At 48.8% G+C, this 22467-nt stretch overlaps 2 protein-coding genes across 2 annotated transcripts in view; both read left to right on the forward strand.

The window, feature by feature from the left end:
• sec16a (SEC16 homolog A, endoplasmic reticulum export factor) overlaps window positions 1-11307 on the forward strand; it is a 37595-nt gene extending 26288 nt beyond the window's left edge. The window contains 12 exon segments of the mRNA XM_042337419.1: window positions 204-488; window positions 1126-1214; window positions 2447-2494; window positions 4001-4171; window positions 4372-4443; window positions 5263-5322; window positions 5905-6013; window positions 6269-6403; window positions 7447-7535; window positions 7936-8205; window positions 8858-8932; window positions 10098-11307. Of these exon segments, the coding sequence (XP_042193353.1) occupies window positions 204-488; window positions 1126-1214; window positions 2447-2494; window positions 4001-4171; window positions 4372-4443; window positions 5263-5322; window positions 5905-6013; window positions 6269-6403; window positions 7447-7535; window positions 7936-8205; window positions 8858-8932; window positions 10098-10160 (1466 nt within the window). The 3' untranslated portion in view covers window positions 10161-11307.
• A 988-nt stretch (window positions 11308-12295) lies between these two features.
• Window positions 12296-22151, forward strand: inpp5e (inositol polyphosphate-5-phosphatase E). Its single transcript, XM_007902860.2, has 12 exons — window positions 12296-12406; window positions 12729-12966; window positions 13968-14956; window positions 16428-16551; window positions 17514-17611; window positions 17929-18053; window positions 18632-18751; window positions 19001-19108; window positions 19945-20106; window positions 20494-20609; window positions 20913-21049; window positions 21603-22151. Exons 3-12 carry the CDS (start codon window positions 14088-14090, stop codon window positions 21730-21732), a joined length of 1989 nt encoding a protein of 662 aa, XP_007901051.2. The 5' UTR covers window positions 12296-12406; window positions 12729-12966; window positions 13968-14087; the 3' UTR covers window positions 21733-22151.
• Window positions 22152-22467: the final 316 nt, after the last annotated feature.

Consider the following 22467-nt stretch of genomic DNA (forward strand, 5'->3'; position numbering starts at 1 on the left):
AATAACAGCTCTTGTGTATTATAAATTATTTAAGCTGTCTGAACACTTTCTCAATATCCAGTAAATGTATCAGCATCCTACTTAATCAGGAGGAGGTTAAGAGACTAGAAAGTGTCAGAAAGAATTGGTCTCTTCAGGAGAGGAACCGTTTTAACACAAAGATTGCAAGCTCTGGGATTCAGTGATCGTCTCATTTCTCACAGCTCCTCAAGCCATCCTTGACGGGACGACTGTGGCCCCTGTTCCACAGTTGCCTGTGGCCCCCCCTCCTCAGATGACCGTCGATGGCAACATCCCCATGTACTTCCCGCTCCAGGCCTCCACAGCTCCACAGGTGCCAGGCTTTCCCGGCCAGTCACTCAACTCTGCCTTCAGGCAGCCCTACGAGCTGGAAAAGGAGCCGGTGTACATGGGAACAGCTGGCCCCCCACCCCCGGGCCTCCCAGCTGAGCCACTGCAGACAGTGCCAGAGCAGGTGGCCAACCCAGGTTAGTAAACGTCGGGGAAGCCCCCAGGATGCTGCCTGAAGTGGTCTCAAAAGTATCTTCAGCGATTATAAGCAGGAGTGTGAAAGGAGAGATTTGGAAGGTGGAATGAGTTGCCAGAGGTAGGGGTGGGAAGGACTCAATCGTGGCCATTTGTAAGAGAATTAGACAAACTTGTATACAGAAAGGGGACCAGAGGGTAACGGGTTCAGGGAAAGAACATGGGATTAGGATGGATCATTTGAGGAGCAAACCTCTGGTTTCTAGGATTTCAAATATCTAAATAGCCACCAGAGGCATGCGTGCATGGGGAGGTGGGGGGTGGGGGTGTGGCTGGTGAGGGGGACCCCCACATGTTTTTACTGGCCCCTCTCCTCCGGCACCAGTTGCCCCCTGCAGCCCTGTGCTAGTCTCACGGAGGGGTTCATTCAATTCATTGCGAGGGGAAGAGATGTCTTGGCCGGACATCGTTCCACATTATAGAATACTGGTGTCTTGATGCACTGCCTGTTGCACGTATGACCGACCCATCATCACAGGCAGCACCTCAAGTTTGTATCTGGTTGTAATGCACTGAGTTCAATCTGTCTCAAGATTATTGTGTGGTAACCCCCCTTTTTTTTTCCCTTCCCTCCTGTAGAATTTAAGCCTAACACCCAGATTTCTCCAAAAAGGCAGAGCTTTTCGGACACCGGACAAATTGATTTCCACAATCACATGGCAAAAATGGTAAGGCCTCCTGTGTGTTTCTCTGCCGTTAACCGTGTATCGGCTAAAAAGCCTGTGGCTCCTGGCTGCTGTTGTCCTGCGCTGCTCTGATCTGGCCACTAGTAGGCGTGCAAGTGCAGACAGTAACCTCTTCCAGTTAGCACGTCCCCACTGGATGCCTGAATTCAGCTGAGTAAAGGAGTGGGGGGATTGTTAATGTGGAGGGGAGGTTCAGTAGGGAGGGAGATGAGAGGAGAAGGGAGAGGATCCTGGATTGCCGTGTTCCTCCGTGCTGTGTATTCGGCTCCTGTTCAGTATCCGATACACTCTATAAGAGGGATCGCAGAGCTCCCAAGGACGGAGGGGCTGTGTCAGCGTATCGCATTGAAGCCTGAATCTTCCTCTTGTATCAGCCGCCAACAATCCAGTGAGCAACTGCAGCTGCACTCCCCATTCCGCGTGCTTTACTTCCAGACTCACCCCTCCATGTGTTGCTTCAATTCAACGACCACTTACGTTTATATTGGGTGCGGTAGCGTTTCAGAGCACTTAATAATGGCAGAGCCTGATGCTGAGCTGGAGAGAGAGGGGGAGATGATCATAAGCACAGTCAAAGAAGAAAGTCATCCAAGTGCGATCTGAAGAGCGACAAGGAGCGGGCAAGGCGGAGGGAGGGATTGAGGCAGAGAGTTCCAGAGCCTCAGAGCGTAATGGCTAAACGTGCAGCTGCTGATGGTGGAGGGGACGAGGGATGTGCAGAAGGTCGGAGCCAGCTGAGTGAAGGGGCAGGTCATGGAGTAGGGCGTAAGGAGGTCAGAGAGATACGGAGGTGACAGGGCACAAAGTGATTTGTGTGAAAGTAGACTGACAGACTCGGCAACTGGTGCAAGTTTACAACTGCAAGCTTTCTCCCGCTTCATAAATCCCAGCAACGGCTGACCGAGTTGAGAGTAATAAGGCTCCATTTTTAGGAGCTGGGAAATGCTTAGGTAGCACCTCTCGTGTAACAGAACGTTTCAAAACACTTGCAAAAGGAGCGGCAGAGACGGAGCGAGATAAGGCTGGACAGTGTTACAGTGGGAGAGAATTCAGATCGCCATGTTCCCCATGCTCACGCTTTGCTGCCAATGCTAAATAGGCCTGCTATGAACTGGGAGTGAATGGATGGCAGAGGCTGAGTCTGACTAGTTTGAGTGAGTGACTGACTGACTGCGCCGGCATGTAACACGGCTGAACGTTTGTGTCTGCACCAGGCTCCAGGAAGAAGATCGAGATCCACGTCCCAGTCATCCTTGCACATGGTACGATGCCATCTGGCACTGGCTTCTCACTGTTTCACTCTGCCATTCTCACACAGTGGCCATGGGGAGGGGGGGTGCTGGCTCTCTGCTCTCTTGCCTGATCTTGCCATTAATCCCATCTCCATTACTCACCGCTTCGCAACCTGTCTACAAACGTTTTTACTTTGTGTTATGGTATTTCTGCTGTGCTTCGAGCCGCAGAGACACAAGCTCTTAGGAGGAAAGTTTGTCCACGTGTTTCCCACAGAGAGGCAGCCTGAGGGAGCAGCAACCACAGCTCTCTATTGTCTCTCCGTTCCCACCCTCTCTCAACATGTGGCAAGAGGACCTGGGTTTGATTCCCGGGCAGGGCGAAACTTTAGGCAAGTTTCCTTACTCCACAGGCCTCTTGTTTACCTAGCAGTAAGTAGGAATCCGGTTGTTAGTCAATTCGCAGATTGCTTTGCGGAGGTAATAATCCCTTCAAAATAAATAATAATAATAATAATTTGGTCACTCAAACCACGACTGTTTGTGGGACACTGCTGAGCGCAATTGCTGCCGCGTTTCGGCCACAAAATATACAGTCAATCCACTTTACAGTATATTCTGTGACACGCTTTGAGACGAATCGAAGATGTGATAAGGCGCTATATCAAATGCAAGGCTTGTTGTAATATTGCTGCCTCTGGTTCTGTCTCCCTGTGGGCAAGCATTGAATAGTTTCTGTGGGTTGTGGGCACGTGTTTCTGTCTGATCTGTTGGTGCTGGTGAAGGAGACTGCTCTTCTCCCGCAGTGTTTGTTAAGTTTTCAGACCCCGGGCAATATGCTGGGACCCACATTCAAGCTGTGCCAGTATTGACACTTTTCATACATTTGCTCCATTGATCTCCGTGAAGGCAAACCTCGTGTTGAATTGTGGACAATGTCCAGCTCGGAACTGGCCCTCCCTACCTCTGCGACCTATTAAAACTTCACCAATCGCTCCCTCCACTCTGCAGGCACTGGCCTGCTCCACATTCCCCCACTCTGCCTGCTCCACTATTGGTCTGGCCTTCAGCCTTTCTGCCCCCACCCTCTGAAACTCCATCCCGGAGTCCCTCTGCCTCGCACCCTCCCTTGCCTCCTTCAAGGCCTGTCTCAAGATCTTCCTCTTTGACTGCGCCTTTGAATACCCTCCTACCCCTACCCTCCATCTCTCCTGATTTCAAGCCCCAACTCAGGGACAAACCCCTCATTGTCCAGTGCTTTGGGACGTCCTCCCGATGTGAATGGCGCTGTATAAATGCAATTTGTTGTTTTTGTTGGTGAAAGGGTCCAAAAATCTGGTAATTTCTGCCCCGAGCAGCTGATAGATGGGGCTTGAACTTTCTTCTCATGCCTCATTCAGGCGTCAGTCCCCTGCTCCATCTTACCTTGCCTGGTGCCTCTCCCTATTTTCGGATGGGAGGGGTTGAGGGTGGTGGAGGAGAGCTTTCAAGGCGCTGGCTGACTAGTCTGCCTTTGTGTCCATTGTGTAATTTCAGCCCTACGGAAGGCGATCCAGGACTACATCCGAATCGTCCACCCATTCAGGAGGGCGGGAGCGGCGGTCCTCGCTGGTCAGACAGCCGTCCCTACCGGCACAGGATAGCGCAGCCCCCAGAGCCACCGAGGTCAAGGAGCCCAGGAGGGAAGCCGAGACCAAGAAATCAAAGGTGAGGCTCTCTGCTTGTGGCTTGTTTGTTTGCTGCGATCTTTAATGTACATATGAACAGCCAATATTTCATTCGAAGGATGGCAATGAAGAGTTGTCCTACCACTGGTCCGAGGGGATTGTGTGAAGGATTAATTCATTTTGATGGTGTGGTATTTTTCTTTAAAACGAAATGACTCTTGTCCTCTCCTGTCTCCTCAGGGTGGGTGGCTGAGCTGGTTGAGGCCGAACAGGAAACCTGAAGCTCACCTCCCAGACGATAAAAATAAATCGGTGAGTGAACCTCCGTAGTTGTCATTGTGAATTGTTTAATAGTCGTTCTTAGGGTCTGCCTCCTGGTGCAGAGGTAAAGGCAGTGAGTGCATGGTGTGGAGCGTATTTGTGTGCGTTGTGAAGGCCCTTGGAGATCCAGCTTATCTCCTGAGTGTTCTTACAATAAGAACTTACGGTTACACAGCTCCTCTCACTTCAAACAACTGAGCCAAAGCCCCTTCATAAAATATCGATTTGAAACTTAAGTGGATGTAGTATACACAGACGCGGGAGCTACTCCCACACACAACAACAACATAAATGGCCAATTCATCAGAGATTTGGAGGTAAATTGTAATAAAGTGAATCTTGGTGACCCTGGGTTGGGAGGCTAGGCTGCTCCTGATCACTGCACAGTGATTCCCATGCTGGAAAGTACACGTCAAACAGATCACAGGTAAGGACAGCAGCGGGTTTGGCTATTACATGCTTCTCCCCCCATCCCCCACCCCCACACACACTCCCCTGAGAATTATGATTGACTTTTTGAACGATGTGTGAGAGGGGCAGGCCACAGCTGTAATTGTTTTTTTTGGGGGGGTTCAACCATGTCCAACACATGTGGAAACTCATCACCATGCATAAGAGTATCCACACCCCAGGCTGAGGATTCCATGCGTCTCACCTACACATGGAAATCTCGGAGATATAAGATTGTTGGAATGGAATGCGCACTCTCTCCTTTGAGTGCTGTAATTGGCGTGGTCAGTAGAGTAGTGTAACGATTGATCCGAAGATAGATTACGATGACCTCTTCTCCACCTCGGGTCCTGTCCACAGATCGTTTGGGATGAGAAGCAGCAGCGGTGGGTGAACCTGAACGAGCCGGCAGAGGAGGAGGTAAGCAACGACAACTTTGTATAGTGCCTTTTATATCAGGAGGACATCCCAAAGTGCTGACAACCTGTACTCTTGACTGCTCCTGGCGCTTCCACCACATCAATGACTCAAATTAATCAAAACAAGGGACAAGGGAGCCTAAATACAAGCTAGCCAGGAGCAGATCTGACAGAAAGTTTAGAAGGACATACTTTTGCACAGAGGGTGGAGAGAATGTGGAAATCAAACAACTGAGGACAAGAAGTTTTAATTGAAGCAAAGAGCATCAAGCAATTTCAGAAGAAGCGTGACACATACATGTGCACGAGAGAGAAGGGAATAAAGGGCTTTAGGAAGGGTAGAATCTAAGTGGAGTATACACATGTGCATGGACAGGTTGGGTGTGAAGCAGGCACTGACCAGCCACTTGTAATGTTGCTGCTGTAATTTCTATATCAAATCTGTTGGAAATTTTGAAGTAAGGCTGATGGGTTTTTGCATATCCAATGGCTAGAGTGAGAATATGATTGTGAAGTGTTGACAGGCTCTTTGTTGGGTTCTGACACTGTTTTCATGTGACTTGTGTGTGTTGTTTAATTGCAGAGCAAACCTCCCCCGCCTCCGCCTAGCTTCCCGAAGCCCACCCAGTCCCTGCCCATGGCTGGCCCTCCAGGTGGCCCACCGTCCGTTAACATGTTCTCCAAAAAAGCAGGTAAGTTCCCAGCACATTGTCACACACAGCCAGCGCCAAGCCTCAGTAAAATCAAACACTCTCTCTCACTTTCTCTCTCTCCCTGTCTCTGTCTCTACGCTATACTCACTCCATTGCCTCACGCGCCCTTGCACAGCTGATTTTATTTCCTAGTATCACAACCCCACCTCCGCGTTGGGATCTGATCCTGTGAGCAGCTACGCCTCTGGGATGTTTGCTGAGTCCGTCTGGTCAGTACTAAAGTCTCTGTTACAGGTACCCGGGCACGTTACGTGGATGTCTTAAACCCCAGTGGAACAAGACCAGGTGGCAACGTCCCACCTCCCATTGATCTGTTTGCCCCACTGGCACCAATGGCCATCCCAGCAAACCTCTTTATGCCAGCACCGGGTAGGTTTGCTCTTCTCTTTGTTGCATTGTGACTGGGGAGGGGTTGGTGGCTGTAACGGGTGGTGGGGGAGGGGTGGCCACGACACGAGGGAGAACAGGCAGGGATGTGGGGCTGTCTGCAGTGAGGGTGAATTTATGAATATCTGGCTCCCGGCCAGCTGACTGCTTGGCTCACATCCCAAGGATGGCACTGGGAATGTGAACTTACAGTTCTATGGTGAAGTAGGAGTTTTTTGGACTGGAACAAACAGTATTTGTGCATGTGTGGGGGAGGTGTGGGGGTAATCTAATAATAGAATTAAAATCTGAATGGTTTGGTGGCAAATAAATAAACTTGTGATCAGTGAGTCAGTAACAAGGGGATTGTTGTCAGAAAAAAAGGGGGGGTTAGAAGGTTTTTTTTTAAAATAGAGGATTCAAGCGCTCCGAGACACTACCTCATGTGAAGGACACTATATAAATGCAAGTTGTTGTTGTTTACTTATGGAATCTTCATCACTGATGAATCCACTGATCTTAAAAATGAGTTGCATCAATACTTAATACTTAAGGAAATGTCAAAATTAAAAGCTATGAGAAGAGAGCAAGAAATGAGGATATGTTCGTGCTTGGTCCCACGCTGGAGCTATCTGCTCTAATCTCAATCCTCGGCTCTTTCTCCATAACCCTCTCCTGATTATCCAGTTTACTTATACATGTTATGGTCTCGGCCTCCTCGACAGCGTTATCCTCACCTCCCTCCCGCGTGAAAGCTTCTTCAGTCCTTCATCACGTTAAACTGAGGTCTTGTCTGCCTGTTCAGGTGGACGTTGAAGAACCCGTGACATTATTTGAAAAGAGAAGGGAATTTCAGCAACCAGCTGTTTGTGGGGTGTTGTTGTATATGAATCGACTGCAGTGACCGCCAGCTCTTGAGGCTGTCAGTTGGACGAGTATTCGTTCCCTCACCAGAACAAAAGCTTTTGTTTAGTGCCCTTTCCATGAAAATTTTTTGCTGAGATCTGAGTTTATTATATGCTAATTGTTCTTCCTTACTTTTGCAGGGGAGGGACACCCCATCCCGGACGCCAGCATGGCTGACAGTGGGCAGCCTGCAGACAACAACAACTTTGGGGTGGACACACAGCCGCTGGTGAGAGAGAGCAAGTTACACTCCAGTACCAGGACCCAGATAAATTCATCGAATTGTTTGTGGGCTGTTGGGTTTAGTCCCCGTCTGCCTTGTGCTTTAAGCTGATATGAATGAAGCTGACTGATGGCTGCACCAGCCACCTGTAGAGTGGTCGAATGCTGGCACATGGGCTATGCTTCCCACACCAAACATTGTATGTGGGTGGGGGGGAGTGGGGAGTTGGGAGAGGGGTGAAGTGTGAAGTGTGTCTGCAGATAAAGGCACTCTCTGCCTCCCCCGCCCCCCTGATTCTCGAGCTCTGGCTGCCAACCCCTTGCCATGAGACTGCTGATCAGTGGGCTGTGGGAGTGCTTAGTTGTGTGGTGTGGATTTGTGTCTGAGCTTTCCTTTCCTTTTCTAGCCGAACTCAGGCACTGATGGATCTGCTCCCGTGCCGGATGGCTTGCAGTTTGGTGAGGTGGGTGTGTGTGTGTGTTGTAACCAGCCTCGCTCACTTGTCAGAGCTGATCTGAACTCAGAATGCGAGAGTGTGCGCGTGCTTTCTTTCCATGGCCACAACGCATTTTACCCTGTACTCTGCTATCGAGCAACATGTGTGTGTGATGGGGCCGAGAAGTGCAAGGAACAGTCGTCAGATGCCAGGTCTTGGCATCGTGTGGCTGAGAAACGCTAACTCAGCACCGAACGGGGATTTGAGCTTGGGCATTTATTTCACCCCTCCGAGCAGGGGCTGAACCCACAGCCAATGCTCGTCAGTTGGGTTAGGGAGCAGACCTTAGGGAAAGAGGTGAGCAATGGGAATTATGTGGCAACAAGAAACTAGTCACTGCACCTGACAGTAGTTACAGGGCCTCGATAGAGATGGGGATTCTATGGACCTTTGGTTACCGGAGGTGTAGTAGCTTCTGGCCTGGATTGGCAGTTTCCTGCATACGTCTCAGGACACCGTACAGTTACCCCTAGTGTTTCTAGCACCAAAAATGGCCGTTTTCTTATGCATTTCCTGACGGATCCCACAGGACGTGACATCAGCGGTGACTTGGTGCCCTTTTTGTGAGGTCTACACTTTTTGCGTGATTCGGTTGTAATCCTGTAAGCCAAAAATGTTAGACCTTGGAAAATCCCTCAATTATAATCGCTGAAGTGGTTCGAGACTTGATATAATGAGCGAGTTTACTTCACTGTGACATTTCATTCTGTTATGAGAGCACCTCCCCAGTGTAAACCATGGGGTGGATGGGGGCAGAGAGTTTCCTGTTGATATCTTGATTATGCCTTGTGTTGTGTTACTGAGTCTTAATTCCCACTCATCTGCTTCTCAGGTCCCCGGACAACCAGTGCAAGGGGTTCCGTCGATGGGAGCAGTGCAGTTTTACAACCCGGCCCAGTTTTCACAAGTAAGTTTCTTGTTTAAAAACAAAATCTGCAATGGTGACTGATCTCGATCTCCCGCCTCAGGGCCCGAGTTTGGGTGGAGGCCAGACTGCTGGGTTCAAGGCTGAATGCTGGCTCCCTCGGTTCTGCGGGCTCACGGAGGCCTGATGAGAAATGAGTGTGGGCAGGTCCTAGTGCGGTGCACAGATCCATGGCACAATGAGGACAGAGAAGGCATATATGGCTGGGCAATGAGAGGCAAGCCATTCACACAAGAGCCAAGGATGGGATGAGGAGGTGGGGGGCTTTAAGTGATTTTGTGGGAGGGCTCAACTTAGGCACAAGCTATCAAGTGCTGTAGAAAAGCCCCTCTTTCCAGCCCTCCCATTTTGAGAGCAGAAAATTTCCCTTTTCCTGAGAGCCAAGTCCGTCATATCGGGGGGAGGACGTCCCAAAGCATTGGACAGTCAGGGTTTTACTACTCGCGTTGATATTAATCCAGCTCCCATAGTACTACTATAACTGTTGCCTTGGGAAACCTCCCCAGAAATAATGCAGTGCTTTTTCTCAGCACGGTGCATTATTTTCTGTTTCACTTCACACTAAGCCCTGCTCCGCGCTCTCCTCTCACTTTATTTTATAGGAGAATGTTGTATTTTTGTCCACCAGTTTCATTCTGCTTTTACCCTTCCCGTGAGAGTGTGGTCCTTAGGTGTCCCTCCAGTAACTGATTGCCTAAGCAGCCATCTTTCATGTGAGAGCAGAAGCAAGCATGTAACTATAGGGGGAACGTACAGCCCAGGCCTGAACTTGTTGTAACCCAACATCCAACACAAGGCACCTTCCAGCTTCTGGATAGTGATCCCTCCGCCTTGACCCTGACTCCGCACCTTCAAATCCCGCTTAAAGTCCTTCCTTTTCGATCATGCTTACAATCACCTCACTCTCCCCTTGGCTCATTATCAGACTCCGCCACTTTGAAGAGCTCTGGGACCCTACTCCACGTGAAGAACGCTATATAAATGCAAGTTGTTGTTGAGCTGATTTACCCTCTCCAAATCCAGGAAGCAGTGAAGCGAATTGTAACCTCAGCCACTGCCTAGCTCAGGACCTAGCTGGAGTGTGTGTGTGTGTCTGTCAGGTGATACCCTCTTTATTAATCGGTGATTGCTTTATTTTAACTTTCAGCCGCCGGCCACAGGCTCGAAACCGGGGCGATTCGGCCAAAGGAAATACCCAACATTAAAGTGAAGAACTGGACCCAGAAAGCCGTGAATAACCCAACGAAATTGTAAATTTTCTTGATACAGGTTCAGACAAAGTATTGTGACATTTCCAACTGCAGGTCTCTCTCACTCTGAGCTGGTTGGATATGGACTTAGGTTGGAAAGAAATCTAGTCGCTGACCGCAGCAACTGTCGCTGCCAAATGTGTGGGGGCGGGATGGGGGGAAGAGCCTGAAAAATTGATTTAAAAAAATTAAAAATGTATATTTTGTCTCCCAAAACCAGGGCTGTTGAGAGGAAAATGAAACGTCAGTGAGTTTTGAGTCTTCTTGAACTGGGACCGAAAGGACTGTCTCCTCTGAATCTAATTGTAAATGTCATGATACTTTACAGTCATCCGATACTAGAGCTGGCTTAATCCAAAGTGGCATATCACAAGCGTTCCATTCTGGAGATCCTCCAATTACTGTCAGAGTAGAATAAAGAGCTGTTGACCTGTAATGATCAGGGAGGTTGGTTTGCAGGAAGGGGAGAGACACTGAAAGGTCTGGGGATTTGACCATTTGTATGTAGGTAATATATTAAAGGCTGCTGTAAAAGAGTATTGAAAACCCAGGAGAGAGCCTGTTGTAAAATAATACCCGTGAAATATCTGAAAGATGGATGGTGTGAATAAATTTCTAAAGTGCAATATAGATGCTCACCTTCTCCTTGTGAGAGATTGTTTTTTTGAGACTATGAAAAAAAAAGGCAGAATGCACAAACATTTGCTGGGGGGGTTGTTTGTGGTGGGCGAGGACTTGCCTGTGTTCAGAACAGTGTTTGAAAGGGTGACTTGTTCACACCTGCTGCGACCTACCAAAAGACCTCAACGCCGTGAGTAACTAGATCTGGAATTAGTATGCAGTGCTGATAAACACTGATTCATTCCTCTTCTGGGTAGCCGAGTGATTGCCCCTCCCTATCTCTTAATATATTTGAATCTCCCTTCTCTTTCTCCTTGAAGCAAAGCCTTTGTGCTATTTTCCATGTAGGCTTCAAACTAGTTTTTAAAATCAAAAGGGTCCCTCCTTTGTGGGAGGTGCTGCTATTTTCATAATGTGTTAGACTTCACACTGTAAATTCTTAATGGAAATAAAACAATATTTTGTGCTCTGGCGCATTTTGACCTATTGCTGGGTCTTCGTCTTTTACTGGCCTGTCGTTTTAACACTTCTGTCTTCAGCACCTCCTACTTTTAAAGGGGGTTTAATCCAAAACAATACTCCGGGGTGGTGGGGGGCGGGGGAGCCAATCTGGTTTAGACTCTTGTTCAAACAACCTTAACTGAAGAACAGCCAATCAAGAGTGAATATTAATAATAATCCTTGCATTAGATACAGCCAGCACCTTATCACTTAATCAAGATCTCAAAGCTCTTAACAGAAGTTGTTGTAAAGTGCAGAATATTTGTAGGTGAATGTGGCGGGCAATTTGCCCAGAGCAGTGCCCCACAAAGAAACCTGATATGAAGAACCGATTTTATCTGGGGGATTGTGAACATACAGGAGTGTCCGCAAACAGCAACGGAGTAAATACTAATTTTATTTGGGGGATTGTTGGCCAGGACACCGGGATAAAATCCTCTTTTGAAATATTATCACGGGATCTTTAACATCCTCCTCAACAGGCTGATGGGACCTAGGTTTAATGTCTCATCCAAAGGACGGCACCTCCGAGAGTACAACAGACCCCCATTGCTGCATTGGAGGGTCATCTTAGACTGAGCTCAAAGTCCCTGACTGAACCAGCCTGACATGATGAGGCCACCTTCAGATGAGCGGGCAGGTGGGGTGTGGGCGGGTTGTGTTGCACTGCACATGAAACAAAACTGGTTTGGGAGGGTGCCTAATCTTCAAATGAAACCTGCAACTTTTTATTCCCTTTGAAGACCTTTTCTTACACAGTCACAAAGACACAAACCTAAATTGGCCACCCTGCTGCCCATAGGAGGCGAAGATGGTTATAATGTCGGGCTACTTTTGGGCTAGTGTTTGGTGGACTTTGGGCTACAAGCGGGGTTTTTTTTTGCTGGCAACCCTGTGCGCATGCGTCACTTCACCTTTACCAAGATGGCCGACTCCGCTTTACAAAGATGGTAGCCCCGTGGGAAGCAGCTAATTCCCCGAATGCTTTGCGGTCGCGTTGCTATGGCTCGGAGGTGTTGCTATGGGCCGCGGGGCTCTTTGATGTCTGGAGTTTTCGGAGGCCGCGGGGTGGTCGGAGGTTCAGGTAAAGTTTGGGGGTGGGGGCGGGAGGTAGAGTGGCCCGGGGAGGGCTGCTGGACTGCGGGCAGACTGACTGATCTCAGAGCCGAGGCCTGAGGCCTGAGGCCTAACATCCGCGGGACACGGTGAGAGGGTAATGGGGGTCGCTCCCCGCCTGTCACAGCACAGCACAGCCTCACGCCGAGTGAGGCCGCTCCTCGCTCTGTGCACAGTGACTGACCTCAGCCCGGGCGGGCGGGGATAGAATGCCTGAAAGAGGAGTGGGAGTTGAACAAGTTACAAAACAAACTTGTAACGTGTGCTGCGGTATTCTTTTCTCCCAACAGAAATGCGGTCGATCAAGTCAAGATCCTGAGATTTCTTTTACACAAAGAGTAAAAGTAAGAGTCTGAGAATCTTCTGTGACAGGGCCCATGAGGACCTCCATCTGTAGAGATGACCAGCCCTTTCAAAGCAGCTTTGTGCCTTTCTCTGGTTTATCTCTGCTTTCCGGTTGTTTCAATGCCTTAAACGTCTTTGGACGAAGACCACTTCCTTCCACCGGATACTGATAGCTCAAGTTTTGTAAGTAGGACAATTGAATACAAAAGAACGGCAGTGATTAAATTTAGACAAGGCGGTGGTTAGGCGTGAATTTTTATGCTGAGCTGTGCTGCCCACTGGGAAGCGAGCAGGGAGTTCTTGGTACCAACCATACTCCGAGTCGGGGCTCAAACCCGCATTTGTCGGATGTCGAATGACCGACTTGTGACTATCCTCCTTGTGGGGAGGTAAGCAGAGACTCCTTGGAGCTGAACAGGCTCCAAGGTGAAATGTTTGGAGACAGAATGTCAGAATCAAGCCAGCCCTCTGCGGCAGACTCCAGTTTCTGAGCCAGGGATGTCCTCAGTATTCCAGGGCACTGTTGATGACAGCACAGCCAGCCTGGGTCATTGGCAGGACTTGGAAGGGCAGAGCAGTCACTGGGGGGCAGGGAATCATCCCACTCAGCTCCTGTTAATCCTACAAGCCAACGCCATAACTGATAAGTAGGTCCTAACTGGATAAGCAATGGGAAAGCTGGCCAGATAGAGGTATCAATGGCAAGCTTTGCGGTTTTAGATGGTTTCGACTCTAGAAGTACCCCAATGTACACTGCAGTCACCAAGCCGGGTCGTGCCAACTGCACCTAATACTTTCCGGAACTCGGTAAGCAGGATGCTTCCCTGCAGGGGAAGATAGCGCATTCCATTCCAACAATCTATCTCTGGAAATTTCCATGTGTAGGTGGGATGCATGGCATTCTCAGTTCGATTTGGATACTGTTAAGCATGGTGATGGGTTTCTGTAGTCTCAGACACCTGACTGACCAAAAAAAATTCAATTAATGTCAGCCACACATTCATTAGTGTGGGATACACTAGACTTACAGCTATGGGTGAGGTGGTGCTATATAAAAGAACACTATAACAGGCTTTCCTTATGAATAAAAAATAAAGTGAATGTTATGTGGGCATTGTCAACAAGGACCTCTGACTGGCTGTAGAGTTGTTTCTCCTGATGACATGTTAGGTTTGTTTTTGCAGGTGGGAACTGAGATGATCTGAACTCCCCACTGATTTCTTCTGGTGTGCCAACATGTGGATGCTGGGATGCTGCTCTGCTGATACCCCATTAATTAGTCTTTCTACCTGGAAACATTATTGATGATTGTGAGGCTTAGCTTGAATGAACACACTTGGTTGCCAAGTACCACAGGAACTGCAAGAATGGAGACCCCAGAGGGTTTTGCTGTGAAGGGCACTGCCACCCTCCCTGGCAGGTCAGATGGCTTTGGTCGACCCCACAGATGCCAGGAATTGAGGAAAATGAATCCCACGGGCAAGGAGAACTCCAAGCCCCTTCTTAATGACACTTTGAAGTTTCCCCCAGAGGAACTGGGCCATGGAGTGCAGGGCCCTGAGGTGGAGTTTCTGCCGAGACCCCCCACCAAACCTAAACCCCCGAGGCAGCAAAAACTCCACCGTGGGTTCTCAATGGAAGGGAGGGTCCTGTCGAGGAAACCCCAAAGCAGCCAAGAGAGCTCGTCTGAACCGACTGACTCAGAGTCCTCCTGTGGATCGGTCTGCCAGGAAAGCTCTGTGTCTTCCAGCCTGTGCCACACAGTGCAGGGCGAGCGGGGCCTGCTGTCTAACTGCGTCAAGGTCCCTTCTCAAGGTGGTAGGACAGGCACTGCTGGAGACCAGCAGGACAGGCCGGCCTTGAACTCGGACTCAGAAACCAACCACCCTGTGCTGGACAGGCACCTCCATCGTGCCAAAAGGAGGTTATCCCCAGTGATGCCCACGAGGCCGCTCCCTCCTATGGAGATCAATCTCTCCTGCTCAGCACTAAGAACAGCTAATCGCATTGACCAGGATTATGTAGATTACAATCGCTTGTCTCAGAGTGATTTGCAGAGTCAGCACAGCCTGACTAACCAAGAGAGCTCCTTGCTGGACACCACCTCTGTCCTGTCCATGAAATCCACCAGCAGCCTGCTGTGTCGGGTGCGGACCGAAGACCTGCGCAGGAGGTATTGTCCATCCCGGGGTGGGGAGTGGTGTGCAAAGGGCCCTCTGTGTGCATTCTCTGCTTGCCGAGCTCTGCTGGTGCTGCCGTCTCAGGAGCTTTTATTGAGAGGATGTACTACTGTCGTCTGTTAACCTTTAAATCCTGGCGCTTTGCTGCAGGGAGAGAGTGCGCATTCCATTCCTGCGCGCAATTGCACTGCTACGTTTGCCTACACATACACAGTCCGTTTCACAGTAAATCCTATGAGACGCTTTGAGAATGTCCTTCCGATGTAATAAAGCGCTCTGTCAAATGCAAGGATTATTATTTTCATCTACTGCTATTTTTGTCAATTCTCGCCTTGATTTCTCAAAAAAAAACCTCGCTGGTCTCCCCAGTTCCATCATCCACAAGATCCAGCTCATCCAAACCTCCACAGCCTTCAGGCTAACCCATACCAAACTCTGTACGTCCATTACCCTAATTCTTGTCAGGGGTCACTGGCTTCCTCTTTCCAAGAGGATTGATTTCAAGATCCTCACCCTCGTGTACAAATCCCTAGCACCTTCCTCCCTGTCTGACCTCCTCCAAGCCCACTCCTCTGTCCACCCCATTGGTTCAGCTAACACAGGCCTCCGCACGTCCTCCAACCTTTCCTTGATAATAATCCTTGCATTTGATATAGCATTTTTCACATCTTCGAGACGTCTCAAAGCGCTTCACAGAATATACTGTAAAGTGAATTGACTGTATATTTGTGGGTGAAACGCAGCAGCCAATTGGCGCAGCAGTTTCCCACCTCCCCCTGATCTTGCCCTGCACCATGTAGCGCTCCGAGACTCTATCCTGCGTGACGGGTGCTGCATAAATGCAAGTTGTCTGTTCAGCTCAGCAACTCGTTGGTAAACACATTAATTGATTGAAAGCTGAAATTTATTTAAAAAATAAAAAGCTCTGACCTTGCACCTCTTTCGAAGGCTTGTTGGCGTGCTCTTCAGCGCTCACTGGACTTGGTATTCAGCCTGTTCCTCTGTGACTTTACAATTATGAGACTTTCATCTGATTTCACCTTCAACCAATGTTAAATAATGTTCAGTATAATAAACCAATGTTATAATGGGTTCAGCACTTAATCACTGGGTAGTTTTGTCTTGGTATATACTACTGGTCTCTGTGTATTTTGTGTGTCTATCTGGGGGTGGTGTCTGTCGGTCTTCCGAGGGGTTGTCTGTGGGGTGGGTTTGTTGTGGGTGGAGGGCGGTCTGTGCATTGTCTGGGTGCGCTGTGTGTCGTGGTGTGTGTTTGTTTGCGGTGGGGATGTATTTGAGTGTGTGTGTGTCGGGGTGGGTGGGGGGGTGGTGGTGTTTGATCATCAAGGCCTCTGCTTGTAATCCTGTGCCCTTAGCTGCCTGAGGTTATATACTGCCTTCCTGGATTAGTTTCCTGCGTACACTGAGGACCTGTTGAACAATATCTGTGCTAATGTTTTGCAGGAGTTACCTGGAGGGCAGCCTGCTGGCTTCAGGGGCACTGTTAGGTGGTGAGGAGCTGGAACGGTATTTCCCAGACCGGAGAGTCGGGATATTTATCACCACGTGGAACATGCAGGGCAGAAAGGTAAGAAGTGACTGGGGCGAGGAGGGTGGGGTGGATACATAACTCCCATCATTTCTTCTGCAGCCCCTTCAAAGAAGAAACTATTCACATCTTTTTCTGATCTGTGGAACGATTCTGGCTATTATCTCTGATGAGCAGCCTGGGAATGTACAGTAGGAGACACGATCATTGCAGTCCATTTGCCAGTCCCCAAAGTTTGTAGAATGTTTGTAGGATGAGAATGCTGCCTTTTCTATTCTTCAATCTCAGCTTTCCCAGAGCTCAGCCCTTTCATGAACTTGCTGAGAAAGGTGCTGGGGAGTGCTGGTAATATTAAGATATATATTGCTCTGTCCAAGAAAGCTGTAGATGCAGAATCAAAGGAGATGTTTAAAAGGGAGGGATATAGCTACTTGGGTAGTAGATAATAATACTTGCATTTGATATAGCGCCTTATCACGTCTTCAAGACGTCTAAAAGCCCTTCACAGAAAATACTGTGCTTAAGGAGCATGGCGAATGGGCAAGGCATGGGGATTAAGGCTAGTGGAACCGGCTTAATGGGCTGAATGGTCTCTCCCTGGTTTCCTATGTCCCTAATATATTGTACCACATGAGCAGGGTACGGACACCCGCTTGGATCTCCATGTGACAGGTTGTGATTGTGACACTGAAACTCAATACTTTTCCTTCAACATTCCATTTGTGAACCTCACCCCTCTGGCTGGATACAGACCATTCAAGGCCATTTAGCAACCTGCCCTGTTGTCCTGAGAGCACGTCCGTGATGCTAATGTATCTGGGGTCTCCAGTGGGGGCAGGTAACAAGGTTGTCTGGTGGGGTGGGTATTGAGGATGTCTGGTGAGGAGGTATTAACGGTGTCTGGTGGGGCTGGTATCGAGAGTTATTTGCTGAAGATCGCCAGCCGCTGCTTTCACAAATGGCCTGTTGTAACCGCTGATATGCTGTGTTGTTCTCTCCAGGAACTTCCGGATAGTCTGAATGACTTCCTCCTGCCTTGTGACTGCGATGTCACTCAGGACATGTACATCATTGGTATTCAGGAAAGCATCTCAGACAGGTAGTGTGGCAACTTAGAACAGCAGACCCTCCAGCTCCTGTCCTCTCCTCCAGCCCGCAGCCCTGCTTCACAGCCCCCACTCCCCATACGTCCTTGCACCCCCTCCCCCAGCCCATACCTCCAGTCTGGCTCAGGTTTCAGCTTGGCTTAGATGCACTCTCTTTGAGTCAAAAAGTTATGGTTTCAAGCTTCACAGTTTATGCTGACACCAGTGCAGTACTGGGGGAGTGATGTATAATTCTTTCTGCGTTAAATTCTTGGTGGTATTTTCCCCAAATGTAGCCTGAATAATCCACTTGCCATTTGTGTTTCCAAAGGCGAGAGTGGGAGATTCGTTTACAGGAGACGCTGGGGCCCCATTACGTTCTGTTGTACTCTGCTTCACATGGAGTGCTGCATCTCGCTGTGCTGATCAGAAGGGACCTCATCTGGTTCTGCTCAGGTGGGTTAGTACCATTAGTAAACTGCTTGTAAATCCTGGCTAACAGTGCTCTAGCTATATTCGTCATTTACTTCATGGCTCTTTGTGGGACTTTGCTGTGCACAAAATAGGTGCCATCTTTGCCGATGTAAACAAATGACAACAAATTGCATTTCATGTTAGGAGAACGTCCCAAATTGCTGCACTTGACAACAGTTCCTTGTGAAGTGCTTTGAGATGTTTTGATGTTTTAAGCAGAGTGTCAAACACAAGGTTTATTATTGTTTGCGTGCGTCGTGCAATATTCAGCAGAGAAGGTTGAAAGGAGCATATTTTGGATGTGGAATGCCTTTTGGTGCAGTGGGTGAGGCAGGATCTATATTAGCTTTCGAGAGGGAACTGGATAGATACCTAAAGAGGAACAATATGGGGGAAAGGCTGGTAAATGGGAAGGAATGGCCTGTTTTTTCAAAGAGCAGCACAGACAGCATTGGCTGAATTGTTGCCTCCTGCACTGTAATACAGTTCGATGTGCTCTTGAACTCAGTTTGTGCTGTAATTTTGACTAATTTGTGTTTTCCTTTTGTTTTTTGCCCCAGAAGTGGAACACGCAACAGTCACAACGCGCATCGTCTCCCAAATCAGGACGAAAGGAGCCGTGGGAGTTTCCTTCACCTTCTTTGGGACTTCCTTCCTCTTCATCACTTCCCACTTTACCTGTAAGTTTGCTGGTATTGTTCCCCTGGTCTTGGCATCAGAGCAGGTTCCCAGCACGTGGAGAGGCCAGCTCCCCACTGGAGCTCTCTACTCTAATAATAATATTGCTGTGTGCAAGATTTTTGCTATGTTCATCCACAAAACAAAACGTTTCGGTAAATCTTGTGAAGCGCGTTGGGGTGTTCTGACATGAAAGGCGCTGTCCTAAATGTAAGGATATTATTACTCCCGTTGTGTTCTTTCTTTTGCAGCCGGGGAGGGCAAAGTCTACGAGAGGATTCTGGATTATAATAAAATTGTGGAAGCGCTGGCTTTACCCAGGCTCCTCCCAGACACCAACCCCTACAAGTCAGACCCTTGTGAGTACCCTCAGGATTCAACTTAAAGTATGTACAGAGCGAGACTGTGAGTGAGACACACTGGAGATGAGGATGTGGAATGTGCAGCAGCAGCTTCAATTGAATTGTTTAAAATGAAGATGGAGAGACATTTGGCAAGTAGGCGGTATGGGGAAAATGTGGGAGAGGGAAATGGAATTAGCCATGAACTGACAGAGCAGATTTGATGCAATGAAAGCCGTCTTCCGGTTCAGATGTTTCCCCTCCATCTCTCTTAGATTCTTTTCTGCTAGTGACTTTGCTGTGAGTGTTCGGTTGTGGGTTCAAGCCCCATGTCGGGGCCTGGACTCACGTTGTCTAAGCTGATACTGCAATGCAGTGCTGGGGGTGCAGTGCATTGTCAGAGATGACCTCCTTTGTATGAGAGGTTAAACCCAAGCCCTGTCTGAGTGTTCAGGTGAGCGTTAAAGATCCCATGGCACAATTCAAAAAGAAGGGGGAGTTTCTCTCTCTCGGTGTCAACAATCGACCAAATAAAATTGGTCATTCATTGACCGGCTGTTTGTGGGACACTGCTGTGCGCAATTCGCTGACCTGTTTCGCCCTCAAGTTACGCAGTTTACAGTATATCCTGTGAGGTGCATCGAGACATCTCAACAATGTGATAAGGCACTATATAAAAATACAAGGATTATTTATTATATATATATATTGGAGGATGCTGGCGGATTCTTACTTCAGTAGAAGAAATCGTATGTCTTCAGAAGAGATAAACTCAGTGAGAGCAAACCAATCCAGGGCTGATCCAGCATTACAGAACCAATATGCTTTCTAACCTGCCCCCTCTGTACCTGTAGCTGACGTCACGACCCGTTTCGATGTTGTGTTCTGGTTCGGAGACTTCAATTTTCGCCTCAACAAGGAGCGGAAGGTAATTGACCACCTCCTGCGGCAGGACTCCAATGCCAGTGTGTCCGGGCTGATGGTGTATGACCAGCTGACCAAGAAACTACAGGAAGGTATGTCAGACGCCAGCACAGGCTTGGAGAGCCGTAGTAAAGTGCGTAGTCTAAAGGGTCCTGTAATGTATGGAATGATGAGGTTCTCGCTTCACATTGGGGAATGTACTGCATCTCAGGGCAGTAGAGAGTCGCTCTCAAGCCCAGCTTCTCCCCACAGCAAGTCTCTGATTCTCAGCCAAGCTCTCAGCACAAGTCCAATGGTCTGAGGTGCAGGAGAGCCAGCCTGCCTCTCACCATAGGGAAGAGTCTGGCTTCTGCTGAGCCTGGCATTCATTCCCTGGTCATACTCCCTGGTGTTCAGTTACCTGTAACCCGATGGTGTTAGCCTGCTAGTGTGTCCTCTGCCGCTGCTCTCTCAGTAACTCTGATGTCCTTACTGTACAGGTTCCATATTTAAAGGCTTCCGAGAAGGCACTGTCCAGTTTCTACCAACTTACAAGTTCGATATCGGGTGTGACGTGTACGACAGCAGCTCAAAGCAAAGGACTCCTTCCTACACAGTAAGCTACTGGACCCACCTATATCAAATGCAAGGATTATTAATGTTTGATGTGGCGCTGCATTAACAAAATCATTATTTTGCACCTGTGGTGAGGCTGCTGGGGACTTGGTTGTAAACAATCGCGGACCCTGAACGCAGTTAGACATACACACACACAAGCGCTCGCATGAAAGTGCATATACTGAACACGTGCATTCACTGAGCACACACATACACTGAACATATATACACAGCGTATATTGAACACATGCACACACCGAACAGTCACGGTGGTAACGCACTGCCTTCACTTATCCCTCAGGATCGAGTTTTATATAAATGCCGTCACAAAGATGAAGTCCACATGGTTAAGTATGGATGTTGCCAGACGATTAAGACATCAGACCACAGGCCAGTGTATGGATGCTTTAAAGTGAAGTTGCGGCCTGGAAGAGACAAGTGAGTGACGTTCGCCTCCCCTCCCTTAATGCCCCCTTCCCCCACCATTGGTGGGGGCTCTACATCAAATCGGTTCCATGGCAACAGCAGTTCCTCCCCTCAAACCTCCCCAATTGGCCACCCTTCACATGTCAGCCTGGATAGTGAGCTTTGGTTTCCATCCTTACAGAGGGAGGATCAGGGTCAACCTGTGCTCACCTAATGGCCACTCATGAACCATAAATAGTGGGAGTTTTTGCTGAAATATTCCCCCCTCTTATCCACTGTCCAGGGGACAACGTAACCCCTCAAGAGGCGTGTTCAGCTCCTGTAATGGGAGCACAATAGGTCATTCTATTCCCTCATTCGGTGTAAGCCACAGCCTATTCTATTCCTCTACACAGCTTCTACCTAGTGTCTGCCTCGCCCCTTCCACTTTTTTAACGGTGTTAACAGTTTCCTGTTAAACACATTCACACCCAGCTATCAGTTACCAGAGAGTGAGTGTGTGTGTGTGTGTGTGTGTGTGTGAGTGAAACAATATTGGATGCTGACTGATGTTCACTGCCCACAGCATTCCTCTTGGTGCTGGCCAGTTTGAGAGGGAGATCTACCTGGAGGGAATCAAACGGCGATTCTCTCGAGAAATGAGTAAACGATCTTCAAGAGCACAAAGAAACAGCGCGGTGTGTACAGTGTCATGATGACAGCCCTATACGGGAGGTACCGTGTAGCTCCCGCTGGGAGAGCGTGGCCGGAGCCCAGAGGTCGCCGAGAATCTGCCGACTTTACGGGATGGTGTTCTTTGGCCGGAACCAGAATTGGAATCTCTAACCTCTTCCCAGCGGCCCCCAGCCAGGCAGCGTTAGCAGAGCTGGGAGATTCCGTAAGTCAGGACTATAATCAGCCATGTACAAATCTGTTCCCTTAATTACCATTTTTGTTCCAAGAAATAATTTATTGTTGTTTGTCTGACCCCACCCAACTCCCACCCTTCAGTATTTAGAGAACATTAAACGTGTTTTGTACCAATGTTAATGAATAAACTGGACTCTGCAGATGGGGAGGCAGCTTCCACAAAGCGTCCCTAAAACCCAAGTTGAGAGAGAGGGAGTGCTGGAGGGACCGAGCACCTGTGAGTTCCTGGCTTGCGTGGTGCACACCCCTCGTGGCTTGTATGGTCCTGCATTGTGCACAATGCCATTCCTCACAGCCGTCATTGCCTTGTGTTGGCATGTTTCGCCTTGGACGCGCTTGTAGGATCAAGTCCCATGTCTGGACTTGGAATCACAGTCTTAAGGTGAGACTGCGATGCAGTGCTGGAGGTGGGGGGGGGGGTTCTGCATTGCCAGAGGTGCTGTCCTTCGGATGAGAAGCTAAACCTGTCTGCCCGCTCAGGTGGACGTTGACAATCTCGTGGCACTATTTGAAAAGAGAAG

This window comes from Callorhinchus milii, unplaced genomic scaffold (genome assembly GCF_018977255.1).
Source record: "Callorhinchus milii isolate IMCB2004 unplaced genomic scaffold, IMCB_Cmil_1.0 Scaffold8, whole genome shotgun sequence".
Taxonomy (NCBI): domain Eukaryota; kingdom Metazoa; phylum Chordata; class Chondrichthyes; order Chimaeriformes; family Callorhinchidae; genus Callorhinchus; species Callorhinchus milii.

Excerpts from the sequence above, each read along its gene's own strand:
- inpp5e (XM_007902860.2), top strand. The coding sequence starts at position 14,088 with ATGATTGTGAGGCTTAGCTTGAATGAACACACTTGGTTGCCAAGTACC. Across the intron at positions 16,552-17,513 it reads GGAACATGCAGGGCAGAAAG|GAACTTCCGGATAGTCTGAA; the intron begins GTAAGAAGTGAC and ends TGTTCTCTCCAG. Across the intron at positions 21,050-21,602 it reads TTGCGGCCTGGAAGAGACAA|CATTCCTCTTGGTGCTGGCC; the intron begins GTGAGTGACGTT and ends CACTGCCCACAG.